Raw genomic sequence first — 18,961 nt, 5'->3', positions numbered from 1 at the left:
TCCTAATCCCAGTTTAGCTTCTGATTTCACTGCTGAGTTTTAACTTCTCAGTGTTTCCCAAGTAAATGCCTTAGAGAGTCTAACCTGCCTTAGATTAGGAAGTGAATGGAATGAATAAAGTGTTTCAAAACAAGAGGACAACTCATAAATAACACTGTAGTGATTAACCCTGAAAAAAAAATCCAAGTAAATATCAGGGTTTGGTGAATGATTCTATTTTCGTACTTTCTCAGGAACTTTAGAACAATGCCCTGAAAAGGGATCTTTGGTGTGCTACACCATTGATGCATCCAGTCATTGGCTTAACTAGGGCAGCTCTTCCCTCCCTCACGTGACAGGTTATTTGCTAACACCATTTTCTGGTCATTGTTGGCGGTCATATTTTCTCTTTCTAATGTGGACTTGGTCTAGAGTAGAAAATTGCCAGAGAAGATTTTAGAACTTACAACAGAGTTGAGAAAGGAGGAAGAGGCTACAAATCAAGGAATGTAGACAGACTGTAGGTGGAAAAGGTAACGAAACATTCTCCTGTAGATCTTCCGGAGGGAGTAATGCTCTGCTGATACATTGATTTTTATCCCATAAGGCCTATTTTGAACTTCTGACCTCTAGACCTATAAGATAATAAATTTGTGTTGTTTTAAGCCAATAAGTTTGTGTTACAACAGCATCAGGAGACTAATACTATTCCCAAGGCTCTACCTTCCCCCACCACTTCATCAAAGTGTTTTTGTACTAGAGAGTTTAATATTGCCGAATTCAATGGAAATTTTTAACTCAAGTCATCTTACAATGTTGTTCTTACTTGACCTCTCAGCAGCTTTTGACATGAAATACGTCCCCTTTCTTGAAACATTTTTATACTTGACTTGCAGGAGACTAAACTGCACTGGATTTCCTCCTAATTCATTGGCACCCCCTTCTTAATCCCTTTTGTTGAATCCTGCTGCTTTTCCTCCCCAGCCCTGAAAGTTGGAATGTTCTAAGGCTTAGTCCTGGGATATCTTCTTTAACCATCCTTACTCCCTAGGTGTTCTTATTTAACTTTAAAAACAGTATTTACAGTGAAGGTAACCAAATTTATGTCAACAACCCAAAAATTTCCCCTAAGCTTATATGTCCAACTGCCTATTCTGCATGGAAACTTTGTGTCTAATAGGCATCTCAAACATGTCCAAATGAAACAGTTTTCCCCTCCACAATCCTTGGACCTCCCCTAACATCTCTATACCCCTCCCTGTGTCTTAGGCTAATGATCTTATCTCTCTCTCTCTCTTTTTTTCTTTTTTGCCACAATTTAGTGAATCCTGATGGCTCTATATTCAAGATCTGAATTGAACACAAGCACATCAAGTCCACTGCCATGCCCTTAGTCCAAGCCTCCAAAGGATCTCACTTACCAGTCTCTGCATGACATGGGCCAGAGTGCTGCTGTGTCAGCAGAACATACTCTGGCTAATGTCTTACATCACATAGAAATAGAAGTAGATGGGAGGCAGAGTCCCCCACAGGAACCCTGACTAGGTCCTTCTTTCTTTTCAGACATGGACTTTCGGAGAGAATGGGGTTGTTTTTGTTTTTTAGCTGTCATAAATGTTCTTCCAGTGATGCTACAGAACACAGCCTCTACTTTTAGCAAGTTAAAAGGCTGGGTGGGAATACGTCTGTGTATAGGTGTAACTATAAATTTCTTGAGATTAGAAACCATACCTCATATTTCTCTTGTCACCCCCATGAATAATTCTTGATTTTTGTCTCTTATTTGAACTCAACACTAGAACTCATCTGGAGGCCCACTTTTCAAGTGTATGCTCAGTTACGTCATGAGGTTTTAACCTGAGGCCATAAATGGAATTTTGAGGGTCCATAAACCTTCTAAAATTGTACGCAAGTTTTATGGGCACTTGCGTTTTCTGTAGGAAATGGTTCATAGATTTCTTCAGATTCACAAGGAGGTCTATTTCCTAAAAGCTGAAAACCACTGTGCTATTGAGAGATATGTAGATTGTGGGTCTCCTCTGCCCAGAAGTGCTGGGATGAGGAACCAGGAAAGCATGGGTGAGAGATTTGTAATGTTTGAGGGCAAAGGGCAGCCATCTGGTGCTGATGTGCACACAGGTGACCTCCTTTAGTCATCAGCACTCACCTACCTTCTACCTAGTAGCCTGACAATTTCCCAGCAAGCTTACAGGTATGAGAGAAAAATCTGAGATTGGGCCTGAATTTAGTGGTGGACAACATCTTGCATGCTATGCATGAAGAAGAAATTGGAAGGTTTAGAGTTTCACTCCCTTGATACTCTGACTCCCCAGCATGCTCTTATAGAGGGCTCAAAGGCCTTCCAGACTGTTCAGTCGTGACCCACATGTCAGTCACAGTCAGACCAGGACACGAGGGACATACAGCCCTCCTTCTATGTCGTTCATTGGGCAGTAATCACATACTGCTGCATGACCACCTATGCCAATGTCTTGTTAGTATTAACCAATGTTTTGATTATTTCAACTTTGTACGTGTATACTAGGTTCAACCAGATTTAAGGGTGCCAGAAGTCAAAACCCTTGTCAAATATTGATCCTGGTGTTACCCACATAGTAGGTACTTAATAATTATTTTTTCAAGTGAATAAATGACAACACATTAAATAACTAAGTAGCTGTATTTAGTATTTGCACCAATTTAAAGATTCAAGGTAAGACTTGTCTCTTAAGAGCAGATGGTTTTAAAATTTCTATGAATATAAACAACGCCTTTTCAGTTCTAAAACTCTGTGATCATGGATTGAGTGTCTTACATGATAATAACTATCTGTGCAGTCCTTTATAGTTTATAAAGTGCTTGTATACATATGCTCAATAATCATGTACTATTTTCAAATGTAGAGGGGGTTCTCATGTCTATTGCACCCCTCCTTTGGGGCATTCTGAACAATTCAGGTTGATTTCTGGAGAAATAAGATTTCCAGCTCCCTTCAGGTTAGGATCTGATATTTTCCTCAGTTACTGAGTCCTTTTCCTGCTATTTAAATCTGTCTGCTCTGGTTCTATCTTTAGTAGTCATTTAGATAATACCTGAGGAGTTAATGTTTTCCTGGCAAAACATGGAGGAATACTTTCTGTTCTTTTTCTTTGTTCATGAAGACTGGAGAACTGCTTAGCAATGAAACAGTCAGATTAATCTACTTTGAATTAGTCAGTCTGTCTATGGTCGATGCTAATACTTCACTGATGTTACTATTTGGTTTGAATACAAAGCAAGGATAGAAAAATGTCCATTAGAGATGATAGTGATCTTTGAATGGTGTAAACTGCAGTGGCAAGTCTTTAATGGGTTAGAAGGGTTGGGCAAGGAGGAGTTGAAAGACTTGATGACTCATGAAGGTTTTAGAACTACACTGTGTCAAAGGGGAGAGAGGTGTTTCTTAATTTGACATACTACTCATAAAACCCAGGGCAGCATTACAAATGGGAATAGGGAGAGTAGTCCAAAGCTAAGACTAGAATAGGAAAACATAAGGACTGTTGTGACATGAAAGAACCTTTCAGGAAAGCATGACACTGGCTTTATACAGCAAGAATTCTTATATTGTGAAAGAGAAAAAGGAACATTACAGGAAATGTTTCCTTTTAAGAGCAGGTCCCCTTGGCGACATCTAGTACCAAGTGTCCTGTCTGACCGCCCATCATCACTTTGGCTGCCACTTTGGTTTGCGAGTATTTACTCATTTGAGTTGTCATGGAAAGACACAGTTAAAATGTAGAAAGTGTTAGTAAATTAACCCAATAACAACCATTTCCATATACTTTTATACTAGTATTTAAGATGTTAACAGAGAGCATTCCTTGAGGTAATAGACCAGGAGTATTTAATAGCGAGAAAAGAAAATGTCCAGATTAAGGGACACAATTTGGGAGAGAGGGATGTGATGCAGTCATGAGGACACTGGATTTGCAGCAGACACCAAAAGCAAACGTGGAAGTTTGGGGAATAACCGTACTGGGAATACCCAATGATGGTTTTGCTGATGCCAACATTTTCCCCAGAAATGGTTCTGTTGGGAATTTCTCCAATGAAATTAACAGAATCATGGAAGAATCTGGGTCTGACCCAAGGCAGGTTTTGCTTCCTCTTCTTATCTCTTTTTCACCATTGTCCCACCTCCTTTGACCCTGGCCCCTTGTCTCTAAGAGATTCAGGTTATTTGATTGACCAAAAGACAAGAATAGGGTCAAAAGAAACCCCTAGGTTGTAAAGGCACACAAATATTTTATGTTCTCTGTTGTATAGTTTCTGCCTTGCTTATTAGCTCATGGCTATGATGTACATTATCTAGCTGTCTGCTTCCAAAATTACCAAAAATTCATATCACTGTTCAGCAAGGTCACAAGTGCTAGGCATTACCATTATAACTATTTGGAAGAAAACTACTTCCACATGGAAAATGGAACCCCAAAGAGATAGGAAGTTTGTAATAGCTGTAGGAAAACTACTAGATGAACTCACAAAGCCTTGAAAAGGTGTTTCTTGTATGTGTTTGGCTCCAAATAAAAGACACTTTCAGTACTCTGCCTTTTTATTTTAGCAACATCTAGCTTGATCAGTTGTCCCAAATTACTTCATTTTCTGAAGTATAGTTTTGGCTTATTAGCATACAGATGGGGAGTCTGGATTTTTTTTTAAGTGAGAATTCTCACTTTGCTGTGTTAATCAAGTAAAATGACATCCTTTTGATTGCCTGGTTAATTATGAAACCAGATCGAACAACAAATTCTGTACTTTGTATAAGGCAAGGAAGAGCTTTGAATGTAAATCCTAACTGTCCCACTTATGAGCTCAGTGGCTCCAGGCAAACCACTTAACCTTTCTGAGCTTTTATCTTTTTAATTTGGAAAAATCAGGGTTGTAGTTGTTGTCTAAGTTAGGTTGTGTGAATTAAATTGGCTCATATTTGAGGAACATGCTTAATACAGTGTAAAGTGCCATAAAAAGGTCAGAAAATTCCCTATGTATGGGTCTCAGATTAATGTTAATTGGAAATTGGGAAACTGATGAGGTGATCTGACAAAAAGGTAGTAGGAGGGTTCTCTGAGAAAGGGACGTATTTAATATATAATTTTTGTTCTGAACTCTAGATCAGAACTTATATACCTTAGTTAATAATCAGTACCTCACTGAACACATATTTAAAATGAAAGTATGTTTTTCTGGGGGGAGGTTATGTGGTGGAGCAAAATTAGTGGACTGAGCTGCTTTTCCATATTGGTAATTGTGTGTTTTAAGACAATGAAAAAGTTGGGAGTAGAAGAAAGTCTGTAAACCTGAGGAGCCTTGATTTGCTGCTCCCTTGTGATTTCCCCCTGGTTTTTAAATGTCATTTGCTTCACAGACTCTCAGGCCTACTTCTGAAGTCCTGACTAATGTGGAAATACATTGGTAAATATTGAGAAGCTGAGCAAGTACTTTGAATGTAGTGCCAGTAACTCAGACGCCCTCCTTTATCCAAGACCTAGACAACCTTGCTCCAACTCTGCTTGTTCAAGCCACTGTTAGTGGTATTCAGGTATAGCGATCCAAATATCTCAGAACAGGTTCTGTTTACTCTTTGGCCCCTCAAAAGTAAATGCATGAATAAAGGAACCAAATGGGAACGTATTCATAGGAATATGTAAACCATTTGTGATAAATAGTCCTGATCAAACATTAGCTAAGAGGCTACTTCTCAGCTATGAGATACGCTTTGGACATTTAGGTGGGTTTTTTTTTTATCTAATTGACATATAGAGTATGAGTTTCAGGTGTACAATGTAATGATTTGGTATTTGTATATATTGTGAAATGATTACCACAAAAAGTCTAGTTAATATCCAGGGTGGATTATTTTTAAAGCTTGCTTGATTCCATTCCCAGATCAAAATTTCATGCTGTTTGGTGAAGTTGCCTCTCTTTCAGGACTGCAGCCTCCAAGAAGTTGCCTGCCCTTATGGTTTCATGTCTTTTGAATGACTTCATAAGCAACCAGCCAGATAGTCTTGCCTGGACATCTGGTCTGTTCTCAGTGATTCCAATTACAGCACCACTTTTTCTTCATTTTGTATTCTCAGTGTGCTCTTTAAATAAATAGTGACAGGACGGAGACAGGGTAGTGAATGGGATGTGAGGGGTTAAGGAGAAGTTTGGAAACATAAATAAGGCACTTTGGAGTTCTCAGTATAGAGGCTATTACCTTTCTACAGTAACTAAATTTTTCTCTCACTCACCAGTGCATGATTCAACCATACTGGAAAGAGATCATCCATGGCCTTAGGGTACACGAGTTCTCGATCATAGAGAAAGAGGCTCCAGAATGACAGAAATACAAACTGGAAAATAGAACACAAAAATAGCATCATTAGGTTTATTTTCAATCAGTGGTTTTTAAGATAATCAAGGAAACATAGCAAAATAAAAAGATAACAGCCTTAAGAACATCTTATATATACATTATAGAAATGTAAAATGAAGGAAAAAAACTATTGTAAAAGCACAATATCCAGTCTCTCTGGGGATTCCAAAGAGGGATCACTTATTTGTCATCGGGGCAGGCAGAGAAAATATAGATACACAGGATTCGTAGACCATTAGGTCATTTCATTTTAACCAATGACTTCTCTCTTCCCTAAGCTTTCCCCAGGAGTGCTGTGAGCAGCCAAATGGAGTGGCTTGAGTCTTACACTTTCCATACCCACTCTCTAAATAGGCATGGCAAGGGGAAGCAGGAAGGGTAGGGGAGAGAAGTGAAAGGTGTCCAGGATAATTCACAGCCTACTTAACTGTGAGTTGTATCTCTATTGCTCAGAATTTTGGGTTGATTCCCATCCTCTTGTACCCCTTGGCTGTCTTTTCAAAATGTCTGTCTTCTGTGCTACAAAGTCAAAGTCAAGACAGAAATAACTATTAATCTTTTGATCTTCTTATCTTCTTAAATTCCAAAGGCACAATTTCTAAGCTTTAAAAAAATGAATAAACTCCATTGTTAGAAAAACTTGGCCTTTAGAAGATTTATGGGCACGGAGGAGGAGGCATCCTGAAAAGTAAGACTGGAATGCCAGTCTTTACTCTGTTATCTGAGTACTCATTAGCGTTTGGAGAGTTTCATCTTGGATTTAAGTTTGATGTCTCAGTACTGTAGGAAACAGAACAATGGCAGGTATAAAGAGGTAGTCATTTCTCATTATAAGCCCCGCTGGGCAGCTGGCGTGCCTGATCTGTTTGTTGCCATTCTAACTAATGAATGAAAACATGAACTGAACAATGTCATAGAAATGTGGACAGTATCAGCAACAAGCCTACTGTCCCTTGCATATGTCTTGCTTCTTTCCAATGTCCATTCATTCAACGAAATGAATCAGGAACCTACTGTGAGTCCCACACCAGATATTTCAGGTAGACTATCTTCCTCTCCTTAGCTGTTTTTTCCATGTGCCAACTTTAAAGATTCTCATACATTTTTTTCTATGATTTCCACTTGTAGAAGTAACAAATGTTTATTGCAGCAAGTGAAACAAGCTGTATATAAGGGGAAATTAGTCATCTCCCTCCTCGGCACCCTCCATTCCCATCACCCTGATGGAACCAAGGTTATCGCAGTTGTATTTTGATTAAGAAGGGTCTTCAGTCTTCCCTGTTAGACATCAATGAAGATCTTATATCAAATATTCACAAAAATACAAAAGATAATGATAAATCTTGTCGGTAATGTGCCTTATTTCCAGAAGACACTGGGCAATGTGAAACAGTCCTCAGACAGTCCAGTTTTGCAAATGCAATTGCCCTGATTACAGTAATGGGCTCCCAAACAGCCCAGAAGAAGGGTCCATCCATATGCTCTGTGTAGTATATTACTTGCACATCTCTATCACTTACTGTGGACATTGGAAAAGCCAGTGTGGTGAAAAGCAGGTCTCTGAAGGCAGTTACGAGCTTAATGTCTTTTTTTCCTGTAGTTATTTTCAGCACATCTTCCAGGCAGGCGACCCCATAGAAAATGGCCTGCAAGAGCTAAATTCATTACAACAAATGAGGGCATTTTCATTTGTTTTAATTAATACATTCTTCACTGATGTAAAGCGCTATCCCTTGGGAGCAATATTGATTTCAGAAGGAGGGGGCTGCTGGCTGTTTTGGTTGGGAGCCAATTCAAAGGCTGGTCTTGCAGCTCACTGGTCCCTGACCTTGCTTGCTAAAACTGATTGAGTAAAGTTGTTTAGGGGATAATAATGTGTACAGTATTTAGTGTAATGTACTAGAGCTAAAATGGAAACAAAATAGCTTAAAAAGAGAATGTAATGAGATAGATACCTTGGCAGCCCAGAGGTGGGAAAAACCAAATAAACAGCCCAAGAGCAAAGATCCAGACACAATGGTGGATATATTCTGGCCTCTTCCTAGGAAGAAAAATTTTTTTAATGCTTAGTGTTGCAATCTCATTAGAGAAGCCAGAATCAGGATCAAGAGCACCATGAAGGAGCTCTGTGCTCTCCTGAAGGAGATGCACAAAATGGCATCTTGTCATTCTGTGCCAAGAGTCATAACAATACAGAGTTAAGGTTGATTTTGAGTTATTGCATCAGAATCTGTCCTGTTTCTTGAAAGCTCTGGATTGGTACAAAAGTAACAGCCTGGACTCTGCTCTGAGAGTATGAGTCAGGCAAGTTCTGGAACCTGGGGGGCTGGACTAATGACTAGTGAAGTTGGCTGTTGGGGAACCAGCTCTGAGCTCTGAACCCTAGCAAAGCTCTAGCAGAGCCAGCCTCCTGCGTCTCCTAGGGCTGAAAGGACGGGTAGGAGAGAACTCAGAGATGGATTAGGCCAGCAGTACTCCCAGCTGGGTCCTCAGACCAGCAGCACCAGCAGCACCCCAAAGCGTGTTCAAAGTGCCCCGCCCCAGACTATGGAATCAGAATCTCCAGGAATTGGGCCCAGGAACTTATTTTGTAACAAAGTCTCCAGGTGAGCCTGATATATGCTAAAATTCTAGAACCACCGGATTAGACATAAATTTATTACTTAAAAATCTTAATGACTACTCAATTCTATTTGTTATGTGCCAGGCATTAACAAGATCTAAGCTTTTAATTTCTTATAATAATTTTATGAGATAAATCCTATTATTGCCTCTCCATTTCCCATTTTACAGGTGAGTAAACTAGGGCACAGAGAGATGAACAGACTTGCCTTCAGTCTCATGTTTGATAAATGTCAAAGCCAGGATTTGAAACCCAGAGGCTGCTTCTTGAGCCAGACTTCAAAACAGAACAAAACAAAACAAAGTTTCTAAGAATAAAGATAAAGCACAGGTCAGAAGAGAGACCATTATCTCCAAGTGGGAGAATTTAATATTATTTTAAAAAATACTGATGCCTGATTCTCAGACTCCTTGATTCTAATTTAATGGGTCTGGAGGTGTAGCCTAGACATCAGGAGTTTTAAAAATTCTCTCAGGTGATTCTAATCAGGGCAGCCAAGGTTGAGAACCACTTGTCTAGAGGAACTTCCATTTGGAAATGCAGACCTAGGAGGTGGGGCGTGCGGATCCAGGGAGTGAACCCCGTGGTGGGATGAGATTAATGAAGAGAGGACAGAGAGGAGAGAAATGAGAAGCAAATGCTGGGAAAATACCCTCATCTAGGGGATAGAGGGGCTAAGCAGGCAGCAATAAGCAATATAGCAAAGAATGATCAGATGGTGGAAAACTAGAAGTGTTCAAGAACCCCATGGCCCCTGAGGGAGGAGGAGGCTTTAATCCAGAAAGAGGTATCCCAGGGAGGAGGCAACAGCTTTCAACGCATAAAGAGGCTGCCACCCCAATACTTGTCATTTACTTTTGCCACTCAGCCCCTAAGGGCTGTAGAATTTGGAGTGCAGTCTCTGTGCATGGATGGTAGAAGAAGTTGCCTCCTCCCTTCTCCCCCAGAAGCTCTCACCTCACCCCTGAGGCCACCACAGGCAGTAGCTGTAGTTAGGAAGGACAGGCAAGAGGCCTGGGCCTAGGATGAGGAGGCCTGCACTGTCCTATCAACACAGCAATTAATCACGCACTGAGCACTGAGGATCTGCCGGGTTTTCCGTCCTTGAGAAGAGGCTGCCTCCACCCAGCATGTGAAGTCCATGTGACCACTTTCCTTCATGAGAGCTTCCTAGCATCAACATGAGTCAAGCTTGTCCTGACTTTCTCTTGCCTTTCCCAGTCGCAGAATGTGGAAATTGGACTGGAGTGAAGAACACATTACTCAGAGCCTCCGTGGCTTCTCTTTCACCGATAAAAATTTGCTCCACACCACAGACTTGCCAATCACATCTCCCCCTCCACCCTCAGCTCACACACTATTTCACAGGCATATGCCACATTGGAAAGATGCCAGCTGTGTGAATGAAGCAGCCTTGTCTCCATTGATCTTAATCCACACTGATATACCATCATCTGTATCAACAAGGAATATTTATGGAGCCCCCACCCCCATTGGAGCTCAGGAAGGAGGGGCTAGGGTGTTGCCAAGAAAATAAATAGGCAAGAACTGGGGCCCATGGAAACCACAGCAGATCTGGGGAGCAAGGAGAGGGAGCCAGCGTTGACTCACTCAATGGGGAGGCTTCCTGGAGGGTCTTAACTACAGATTTGGATCAGCTCATCAAACTGGACAGTGGTCAGCTCATTCTCTAAGGACAATACACTGGAGTGTTTATAAGACATGCACAGAAAGAACAGCCAAGGGGGAAGATGGCAGCTGTTATGGACTGAATTATATCCCCCCCAAAGTTCATGTGTTGAAGTTACAACCCTCAGTACTTCAGGAAGTGGTCGTATCTGGGGATAGGATCTTTAAGAGGTGATTAAGTTAAAATGAGGACAGTAGGGTGGGCCCTAATCCTATAGGACTGGTGTCCTTATAAGAGGAGATTGGAACACAGACCCACACAGACACAAGGAGAAGGTAGTGTCTACAAGCCAAGGAGAGAGGCTCGTAGAAACCAGTCCTGCTAGCATCTTGATCTTGGACTTCTGGCCTCTAGAACTGTGAGGAAATTAATTCTGTTGTTTAAGCCGCCCAGTCTGTGGCATGGCAGCCCCAGCAAACTGACACAGCAACATTAAAATAAGACAGTAACAACTGGTCATCTTCTATGACTCTTACCATAAAATTACAGGTGTTCACATTTCTCAACTATTTTGGCTGCTCAAAAAAGAAGAGCTAATGGTATCTTCTGGGCAAGGGTTACTTCAGAGTTGTTCTCTGATTTGTCTTTTCTACCAGTTCTTCCCTCATTCTGTTTGTTCTTTTATGCCTTCTTCTGAAATACTGCTGAACTAAGTTTGTTAGCTGTCTTCCATTTTTGTTACTAGCTGACAAACTCACCACCTGGGAGAGCTGAATTTAAATTTTTTTATAATTAGTGCAATTTAAGAAACCACAGCTAAAGAATATTTAGTTTTTACATTTCTGTCCTCACAAAAATCTTGAAATCACAGAAGCTTAACCTTTCTAAGTTGTCAAGTTTATTTTCCTTGCTTTAAGCTACAACCCTCTTAAACTATCCCAGGAAATGAGAATTTCTTCATTTAAAAAAATAATTCCAGAGAGGGAGATTCCACAAGTTTCCTGAGCAAGATATTACAACTCTTGCTGGATGAGTCAAGTCATCCAGCGCTCAGCTCAGCTCTTCGTGCCTGACTCAGACAGGCTGGGACTTTCTCAGGTCTTGTCTTTGAAATGATGCAATACTTGCCATGGAGACTAATCCAGAATAAAACAGCACACGGGGACTAATTGTGATGAGTATTCTGTACAAGGGGACTGTGGTGGTAAGGGTGGTGGTATTTGGTGCAGGTAGAGGAAGACTTGCCAAATAATTCTGTATTATATGTCATATACTATTTCAGCCATCATTCATGTGCACTTAGCTTATGAAAGAGGTAAAAGAATGAAATAAAGAACATAGGTGAAGAAATGATATGAAGAACAAGCTGGAATGATGAAGAAAAAAAGAGAAGAAAGTAAGAACATTGAGGGATGGGCTGGGAGGAAGATTTGTAAGAATGCTTGGCCAGTGTTGTGTAGCTGATGACAGCAGGCTTCAAAGTAGCAGTAGAATGGCCATGGGGTAGATTGTCTTACATGTGGGGTGGGGTTTTCTAGAAAGTGGCTCTTACCAGTTAGAATCATGTTCTGATCGTTTATTTATGCAGCCAGCATTCACAGAATGCCCATTAGGTGCAAGAAATTAGACACAGTACAGGCCAGAGCAGGCTCTATGTTAATATGTCTTTATTAGGAAGAAGAAAGAGGTGGAGGAGGAACATTTTCTGTACATTTACTATTTTACATTATGTAGGTCAAGTTCCTTGGGAAACAGAATCTGAGATTCTGAGATCTGCCTGCAGAGTGTTCATTGAGAAATGCTCTCAGAACATGTGTGGGAAGAAGGGAGGGAGGCAGAGAGAAGGACTGAGCAGCAGGAAATCCAGAAAGGCAGTATAGTTGCATGAGATTAGCTAATCCCCAAAGGAGCTCTGGAGCTGAGCTGCCCCTTCAGAATTGTCCTGGAGCCTGGCCTTTGTACCCAAGATCAGCCAGTCATTGGATGTAGCAACCCCAGGGAGGGCTCTAAGCCTTGGTCTGGGTAGCTACCTTCTGCTGAGGACAATTCTGGGACAAGAGCTCAACTGTGGGTCATCAGTGGCCAACACTCCTTCTCCAGGAACTAGGGAATGAGTAACTCCGTGCTGGGGAGATGAGGGCATCTGTGTGCCACACGACGGTACCCACTACATATGGGGAAACTGAGGCACAGAGAAGTTAGGTAACTCACTCAAGATCACACAGTAGGTAAGTGGCACCCAGGCAGTCTGGCTTCAGAAGCTAGGTCTTCAATCACTTATCTCTATACTGTGTGCAAAGAACCTACCAAAATGCTATATCATGGTTGCTCAATAAATTACAGCTATTTTATTTTAGGTGCTGGTAGTGACTCTTCTTTTCAGTCAGCCCTCATTCTTTCAGCTATCTGAGAGCTAAAAACAGTGGTCTTAAGCATTTTTGTGGAATAGACAGTTAAGTGTATTTCTGACTCTGCTGAGCTGAAGAGTTCCACAAAGTAATATATTAACCCAATGACAGAAATGAAAGGGTAGCCCCAAATACTGAAGTGGGTGTTGAATACTGTAAATGGATCCCTGCCTTCTCACGTTCATGGGCTACCTTGGAGTTTGGACAATGGAACATCCTCAAGGATCTCTCTACCCCTGGCCCTGCTTGCCATCCCTGAGGACCTATGTAATGAGGTTGCTGTTGTCATCCTGAGAACTTGAGGAAAATGAGGTCAGAGCTGCCTGAGGCTTGGGCACCTTTGTAAAGAGGGAAAGGAAAGGTTGTGCCTATGTTGGTGAAGTGGGGTGAGGGAAACAGGGAGGGGCCCACCTAGAATCTCCCCTGGAGATCCCAGTTATGAAGCACCACCTCTAACCATGTTTCAGAAGGAAATTTATTTTTAAAAAGAGAAAAACCCTGCAAACTGTATGAATTCTGCAGGCCAGTTTAAATTGCAGCTGAAAACTCCCTCCATCTCCTCCCTGTAACTTGCATTCCCCAGGGTCAGGGACTGTCCCTGGACAGAAGTGGAGTGGTTAGAGAAGAGGGAACACAACATTTGTGGAAGACACAGGCACTGGGAGTCTGAACCAACACGAGCACCCTGAGGGTGTCCACAGCACTGCCTTGTCTCCTGGGAGCTGCCTCATTCAGAGGATTCACTGCCCTCTGCCTGAGCCTGCAGACTCTGCCTCTGGGACTTCCCCAGTGCCTGAGGGCATCCACCTGGGCAGCTATTATACAGGGAAAACAATGGCTGCATAGCAATCCTCCTCTAGCTGGGAAGTTGGAGCATGAAGCCTGCAGAGGGAGATACTTAAGCAATGAAACAGGTGGGTGATCCTTGCCTGGATCCATGACCCAGTAACCATGGAGTAACCAGTGAGAAGCTGATGTCCCCAAAAATCACCTTCCCTTCTGCACTGCCTCTGCTCTACTCAAAGATGAGATGACTAGAAGCTCACCAGCACCCTCCCATCTTCTCTTCCCATCGTCCACTGCTTACACCATTCTGAATGCTTCCCTCATGTCAGGTCATTAATCCCTTATGGTCACTCTGTGGTTATGCACTGTTTTTATTTCCACTTGACAGATTTGGAAATAGAAGATAAAAGAAATACCTGGCTCAGTGTCAGTACAGGTGGAGCTGAGGTACCATCCCAGAGAGCTGATGATCCTAGAGCTCATGCTTATAACTGCTAGGTTACATTGTCTTCCCCTTCTAACAGAGAACTAGCTGCTTCTTCCCTGGGGTCAGTTTACTCCCTCATTAGGCAGAAACTCACATCTCCCCTCTCCTTCCTTTATTCTCCTTAGGCACTACGCAGGACTTGGTCACCATGACCAGTTCTCAGTGGCACCCCATCACACCAGCTCATCCCACCCCCAAGCATCAATCCTTTGAATCTCCTGGAGTAGCTTCAGGAGGAAATGGGCACATTTAGAATGCTGACTTGCATTGAGGTGGATTTTGTTTTTAGGGGCTGTAACTGATATTCAGCCAACTAGAAATTAAAGCTGTTAAAAGAAGAGGGGTGTAAATTTCCTGGAAATCAGGATGGGATTCTGATTTCAATAAGCTTACATAAAGTTGAGTGTTACAGCAAGTTTTGAAATCTCTATGATTTTATAAATGCAACCATTAACTAGTTAATAATTAATTACACGAATTAATCATTAAGAAACACAACCATTAGTCAGCCCAGAAGACCTCAAGAGTTAGAAATTTTAAGGCCCAATATTTCACATAAAGTAACATATTTGAAGTCTGTCCTTAAATTGATTCTCTAAAACACATTCAACCCAAATTCACTAATTGGAAAATGTTGCATTAAGTCACACTTTCAAAATGGCACCTAACAGAGAGCAGAAAGGAAACAGCCCCAGGTAAGCCCTCTCTGCCCATTTCAGGGGCCAGAAGATGGCAGAAGAGACTATACTGCTCAGGAATGCAGAAAAATCTGAGGTCAAGTCCAGTCAACATACCAGGTCACTCAGTTTTTATTATGAGGGTAATATTTGTCAGCCACTGTATCAAATACAATGTAAAAATTGTAGAATGTTAGGGTTGGCAAGGACCCAGGAGACAAAAACTCCTGTTTTGGAGCCATTTACAATTTGGTTACAATGTTAAGATTCATGTGTGAGTAGAAATAAGACAATACTACACATAAACAGTGACTGAGAGATGCTATAAAACCTCAGAGAAAGGAAAAACCAATTTGGGCTAGAGTTGGTCATCAGAGATTTTTAAGAATATGTGATTTCAAGTGGTCTATGAAAGCAGAAAACTGGAGAAGCACGTAGGCCCTTCGTTCAAGGAAAGTGTGAATATGCATAGAGCAGTGACAGAAAAAGCCTAGGGATCAACACTGGAGAAGACACAAGCCTTCCTGGAGAATAGAGCAGCCTTCCTGGGGAGAGGAGTGCCAGAAGTCTAGGTAGGCAGGTAAGCTCTTAAATCAAAAGTTTGGAATTGGTCTCATAAGGTAGAAGGGAGCCACTGCAGTTTCTTGAGTAGCAGATCACACTTCTCAAGCAGGCTCATGATGTTTAAAACAAAAAACCGAAAACAGTGCTTTGGGAAGATTAATTTGAAATCTGAGTGGTAGTTGGATGGATTGATAATGAGAGGACAATGAAGAGATGATCTGATCATCTAGGTACAAATTAATAAGAGCCTGCAAAGAGGGGGCAGTAGGATTGGGGGAAAAGGGATGAACCTAGCAAAAGGAAAAACATAGGATTTGGTGGCTGATTAATCAGGGAACAAAAAGGGGATTATCACTAGAAAATAACAATGTCTTTGACAGATGAGTGTCTCTGAGACTGTAACTGAGCTAGAATTAAGAAGTCAGGGAGCTGGTTTGTTGGGGTAGGTGATGAATCTGTCTTACCCATGCTTAGTGTGAGTGAGGTGGGACATCCATACTAGAATCTGGGTTTGATTAGACCATCAATCCTGGCTACAGACACTGCTGACTTTAAGTTGACTCTTCTTAACATGAAGCTAATAGGTACATAAAGCTGAGATTTTTACAGTATTATTCTAATTCTACAAAATTTTTTTGGTACTCTTTTCTATTTTTAGTTTTTGTTTTCATTAAATTCTATGATTTAAACAAGCAGTCATCTTGATATTTTTCAAGCACAGTAGAGCTAGGTTCAGGGCTCAGATCTTTCAGGCCAAAATCAAAGACCAGCAAAGTACCAGAGAGGAGGAAGCAGAACCTCCAGGCCTCTTTGATTTGAACTTTCTGAATTTCCTCTCCTTAGCATTTCAGAGCGTCATTTTTTTCTTATAATAAATAAATCATAATCCTAGGCATTACCTCTGCCTAGCATTATGATTCTATAGGATTGGAATATTTTGTCCAGTTTCTGAAATCAGATGTTTATATGATACCTTACATTTAAGTTAAAAAAGTCTCAAACATTAATTAGTATCCCCAAAGATGCACCATTTTTAACTTTTAACTCTAAAAATAATTTAAAATATTCTCAAAACATTTTTTAAAAATCTGTTTTTCTCCCATTCATTCACACTTTAAGACTTCATTCATCAGATTGTGGTCAGCTGGGCTAGGAAAACAAGAAGGGATCAAGTGATGTGATTGGTTTGTAAATAGTTGAAAATGTGTACTTGCCATTTGGTCGGGTGATTTGTCCTTAAGATGAAACCTGAGCCCACAAAAAATTGATGTGGGATCTGAACATGGAAAAATGTATTTGCATTTCTTAGGTAAATCTGTCACTCTGTGTGTGCTGTAAAATGGCATTATTCCTCCATTGGAAATTGCACTTCCTACGCAACATACACCACTCTGCTCCCCCCCCAGACTTCCCCAAGCAAAGTTCAAAATCCTTTCTGCCTTTGTAGTCAATCCCATGGTGAAACCATTAATTTAGTCCCCAGTTTGGGCTCACTTGAGAAGAACTTCAAGATAAGATTCTTTCCAAAAGAGCATTTAATAGTTAGCCAGTACAAAAGGTAGGTATGAGTAACTCCTGAATTGGGTTCTTCAGAGTAAGTTGTGAAATAAAAGAGAAAGCCAAAGCTCACAGACAAAGAAGAAAGACAAGAAATTTTGTATTTAATAAAATCAAAAGCTGCTATGTGTAGAGGCACTGATATTATAGACAAATAGATTGCTTCCCAATACAGCCATATGAACTTACCAGATTCAGGAATGTCAAGTACTTCCATTGTCCACCATTTATAAAGAGTTTGGATTTCCGCGGATCCCCTGCTTGTTGTGAGATATGAAAATTGAGGAAGACATACCAGCTAAAAACGAGAAAGTGGTATATGCACGTAGAAGTCCGCGTCATGGCTAGCTCTGACCAGGGAACTGTAAATGTCTCAAGTAGCTTCTCTCTGGCATACCTCTGCAGGTCACAGCTGAAGTCCTAAGGCAGAAGAGAGCTGTAAAACACGCCCTTCTGGGACTGAGAGTTTCAACATGACTGAATTTTGCTTCTCTCATAGGCTCCTTTCCTCATAAACTTGGGAGACAGGATTGTTGCTGATTATCAGATGCCTTCATTTAGATAATAGTAGGTAATCCACAGATTTGCATAAATATCAGTATGATAGGCTTTGAAAAGGGCAGGGAGCAATGCAAGAAATGTACTTTGCACTGTTTGACTGGGTTGGAGACAAGACTAAATGACCTTATCATTAAACACCAGTAAACTCTAGTGAAATATCATCATGGCCATATTTTCTTTTCATTTGGGCGGAACAAAGAAGTTGCCATAATGTATCCTGAGAGAGTGAAAAGCAGGTTGACAAACCAGAAGGGAGAGTTTGTGGACATGTTTAGCTCATGGAGGGAAGTAAACAGAAGGAAAAAGCGTGTTGTAACTTATTCCTTTGGCCTCCAGGGCCTTCTAAAACCTGAAACAACCCTTGATCCTCCAGGGAGCAGCCCCAGGGTTTAGGTTTTTTGGGGTTTTTTTTTCTTTTTTCAATTTTTTTATCTATATCCTAGAGAACCAAGAGTTATGGAGAGCTGTCCTGGACACTCCACTTGCATAGGCATCTCTATTCCCTGGAAGGAGAGAAGCAAAGCCAGAGATCTGTGGTCAAGAGAATCAGAAAAAGATGTGTGGTCACTTCCCCAACATACCTGGGTTTAGACATTGCTAGGAGAGAATGAGGGTCTCTACATTGCCTTGGAGAAGGCAAGAATTTGCTTAGGCTGGGTAAAGCTTTCAGAACTGAGGCTCTGCCTCACACTCTACAGAAGGGACCTGAGAGAGCTGGAAATGTGATACCTTGTGACATCACCAGCTCGTTTCCCTGGGTAACTGACTCAGAGGGTTCTGAGCAAATCCCTGAGGAAAATGCTCCTGATGCAGTTACATAAGTCAGCAGTTGTTCAGTGATTTTTAACCAGGGCTTATAAGTACTGGGAGAAAGAACTGCAGGCTATACATGGGTTATAAAACAAAAACAAACCTATTTCCTCAGAGTCATTGGATCCCAAACATCAGGAATTATAAATGGGGGTAGATGAAGCCTGAGCCAGTAATATGGAGTCTGAATTGTAACCATTCCCAAACGAGAGGGTGATCTGGGAAATGGGAGACATAAAACCCTGTACACAACTCCATGGCCTAAGTTAAAATGGTAAATAACAATAGAAGCTAATACTGTTACAGTACTTACTATACGGCAAGCATTGTTCTGACTGCTTTGCACGTATTGACTCATTTAATACTCTAAACATCACTATGAAGTAAGTGCTATTATGACCCCATTTTCAAATGAGGAGATTGAAGCCCAAGCTGCTAAACAGATGCATTCAAAAACTAGTAAGAGGCAGGCAGAG

General features: G+C 41.2%; 1 protein-coding gene across 3 annotated transcripts in view; it reads right to left on the bottom strand.

Annotated features, from left to right (window-relative positions):
- Window positions 1-18,381, bottom strand: part of ADTRP (androgen dependent TFPI regulating protein) — a 56,413-nt gene extending 38,032 nt beyond the window's left edge. The window contains exons 1-4 of one of the 3 annotated variants that reach the window (XM_031688108.2): window positions 18,257-18,381; window positions 17,304-17,534; window positions 7,903-8,037; window positions 6,258-6,359 (exon numbers count right to left, since the gene is read on the bottom strand). In XM_031688108.2, the coding sequence (XP_031543968.1) occupies window positions 6,258-6,359; window positions 7,903-8,037; window positions 17,304-17,456 (390 nt within the window). In that variant the 5' untranslated portion in view covers window positions 17,457-17,534; window positions 18,257-18,381. Of the gene's footprint in view, window positions 1-6,257; window positions 6,360-7,902; window positions 8,038-17,303; window positions 17,551-18,256 lie in introns of those variants that run through there. The other 2 variants (XM_072945678.1, XM_031688107.2) reach the window with 2 other exon arrangements.
- Window positions 18,382-18,961: the final 580 nt, after the last annotated feature.

The sequence above is a fragment of the Vicugna pacos genome, chromosome 20, assembly GCF_048564905.1.
Source record: "Vicugna pacos chromosome 20, VicPac4, whole genome shotgun sequence".
NCBI lineage: Eukaryota > Metazoa > Chordata > Mammalia > Artiodactyla > Camelidae > Vicugna > Vicugna pacos.
Note: the sequence above shows the minus strand (reverse complement) of the source record. Positions and strands in the feature narration are given on the sequence as shown.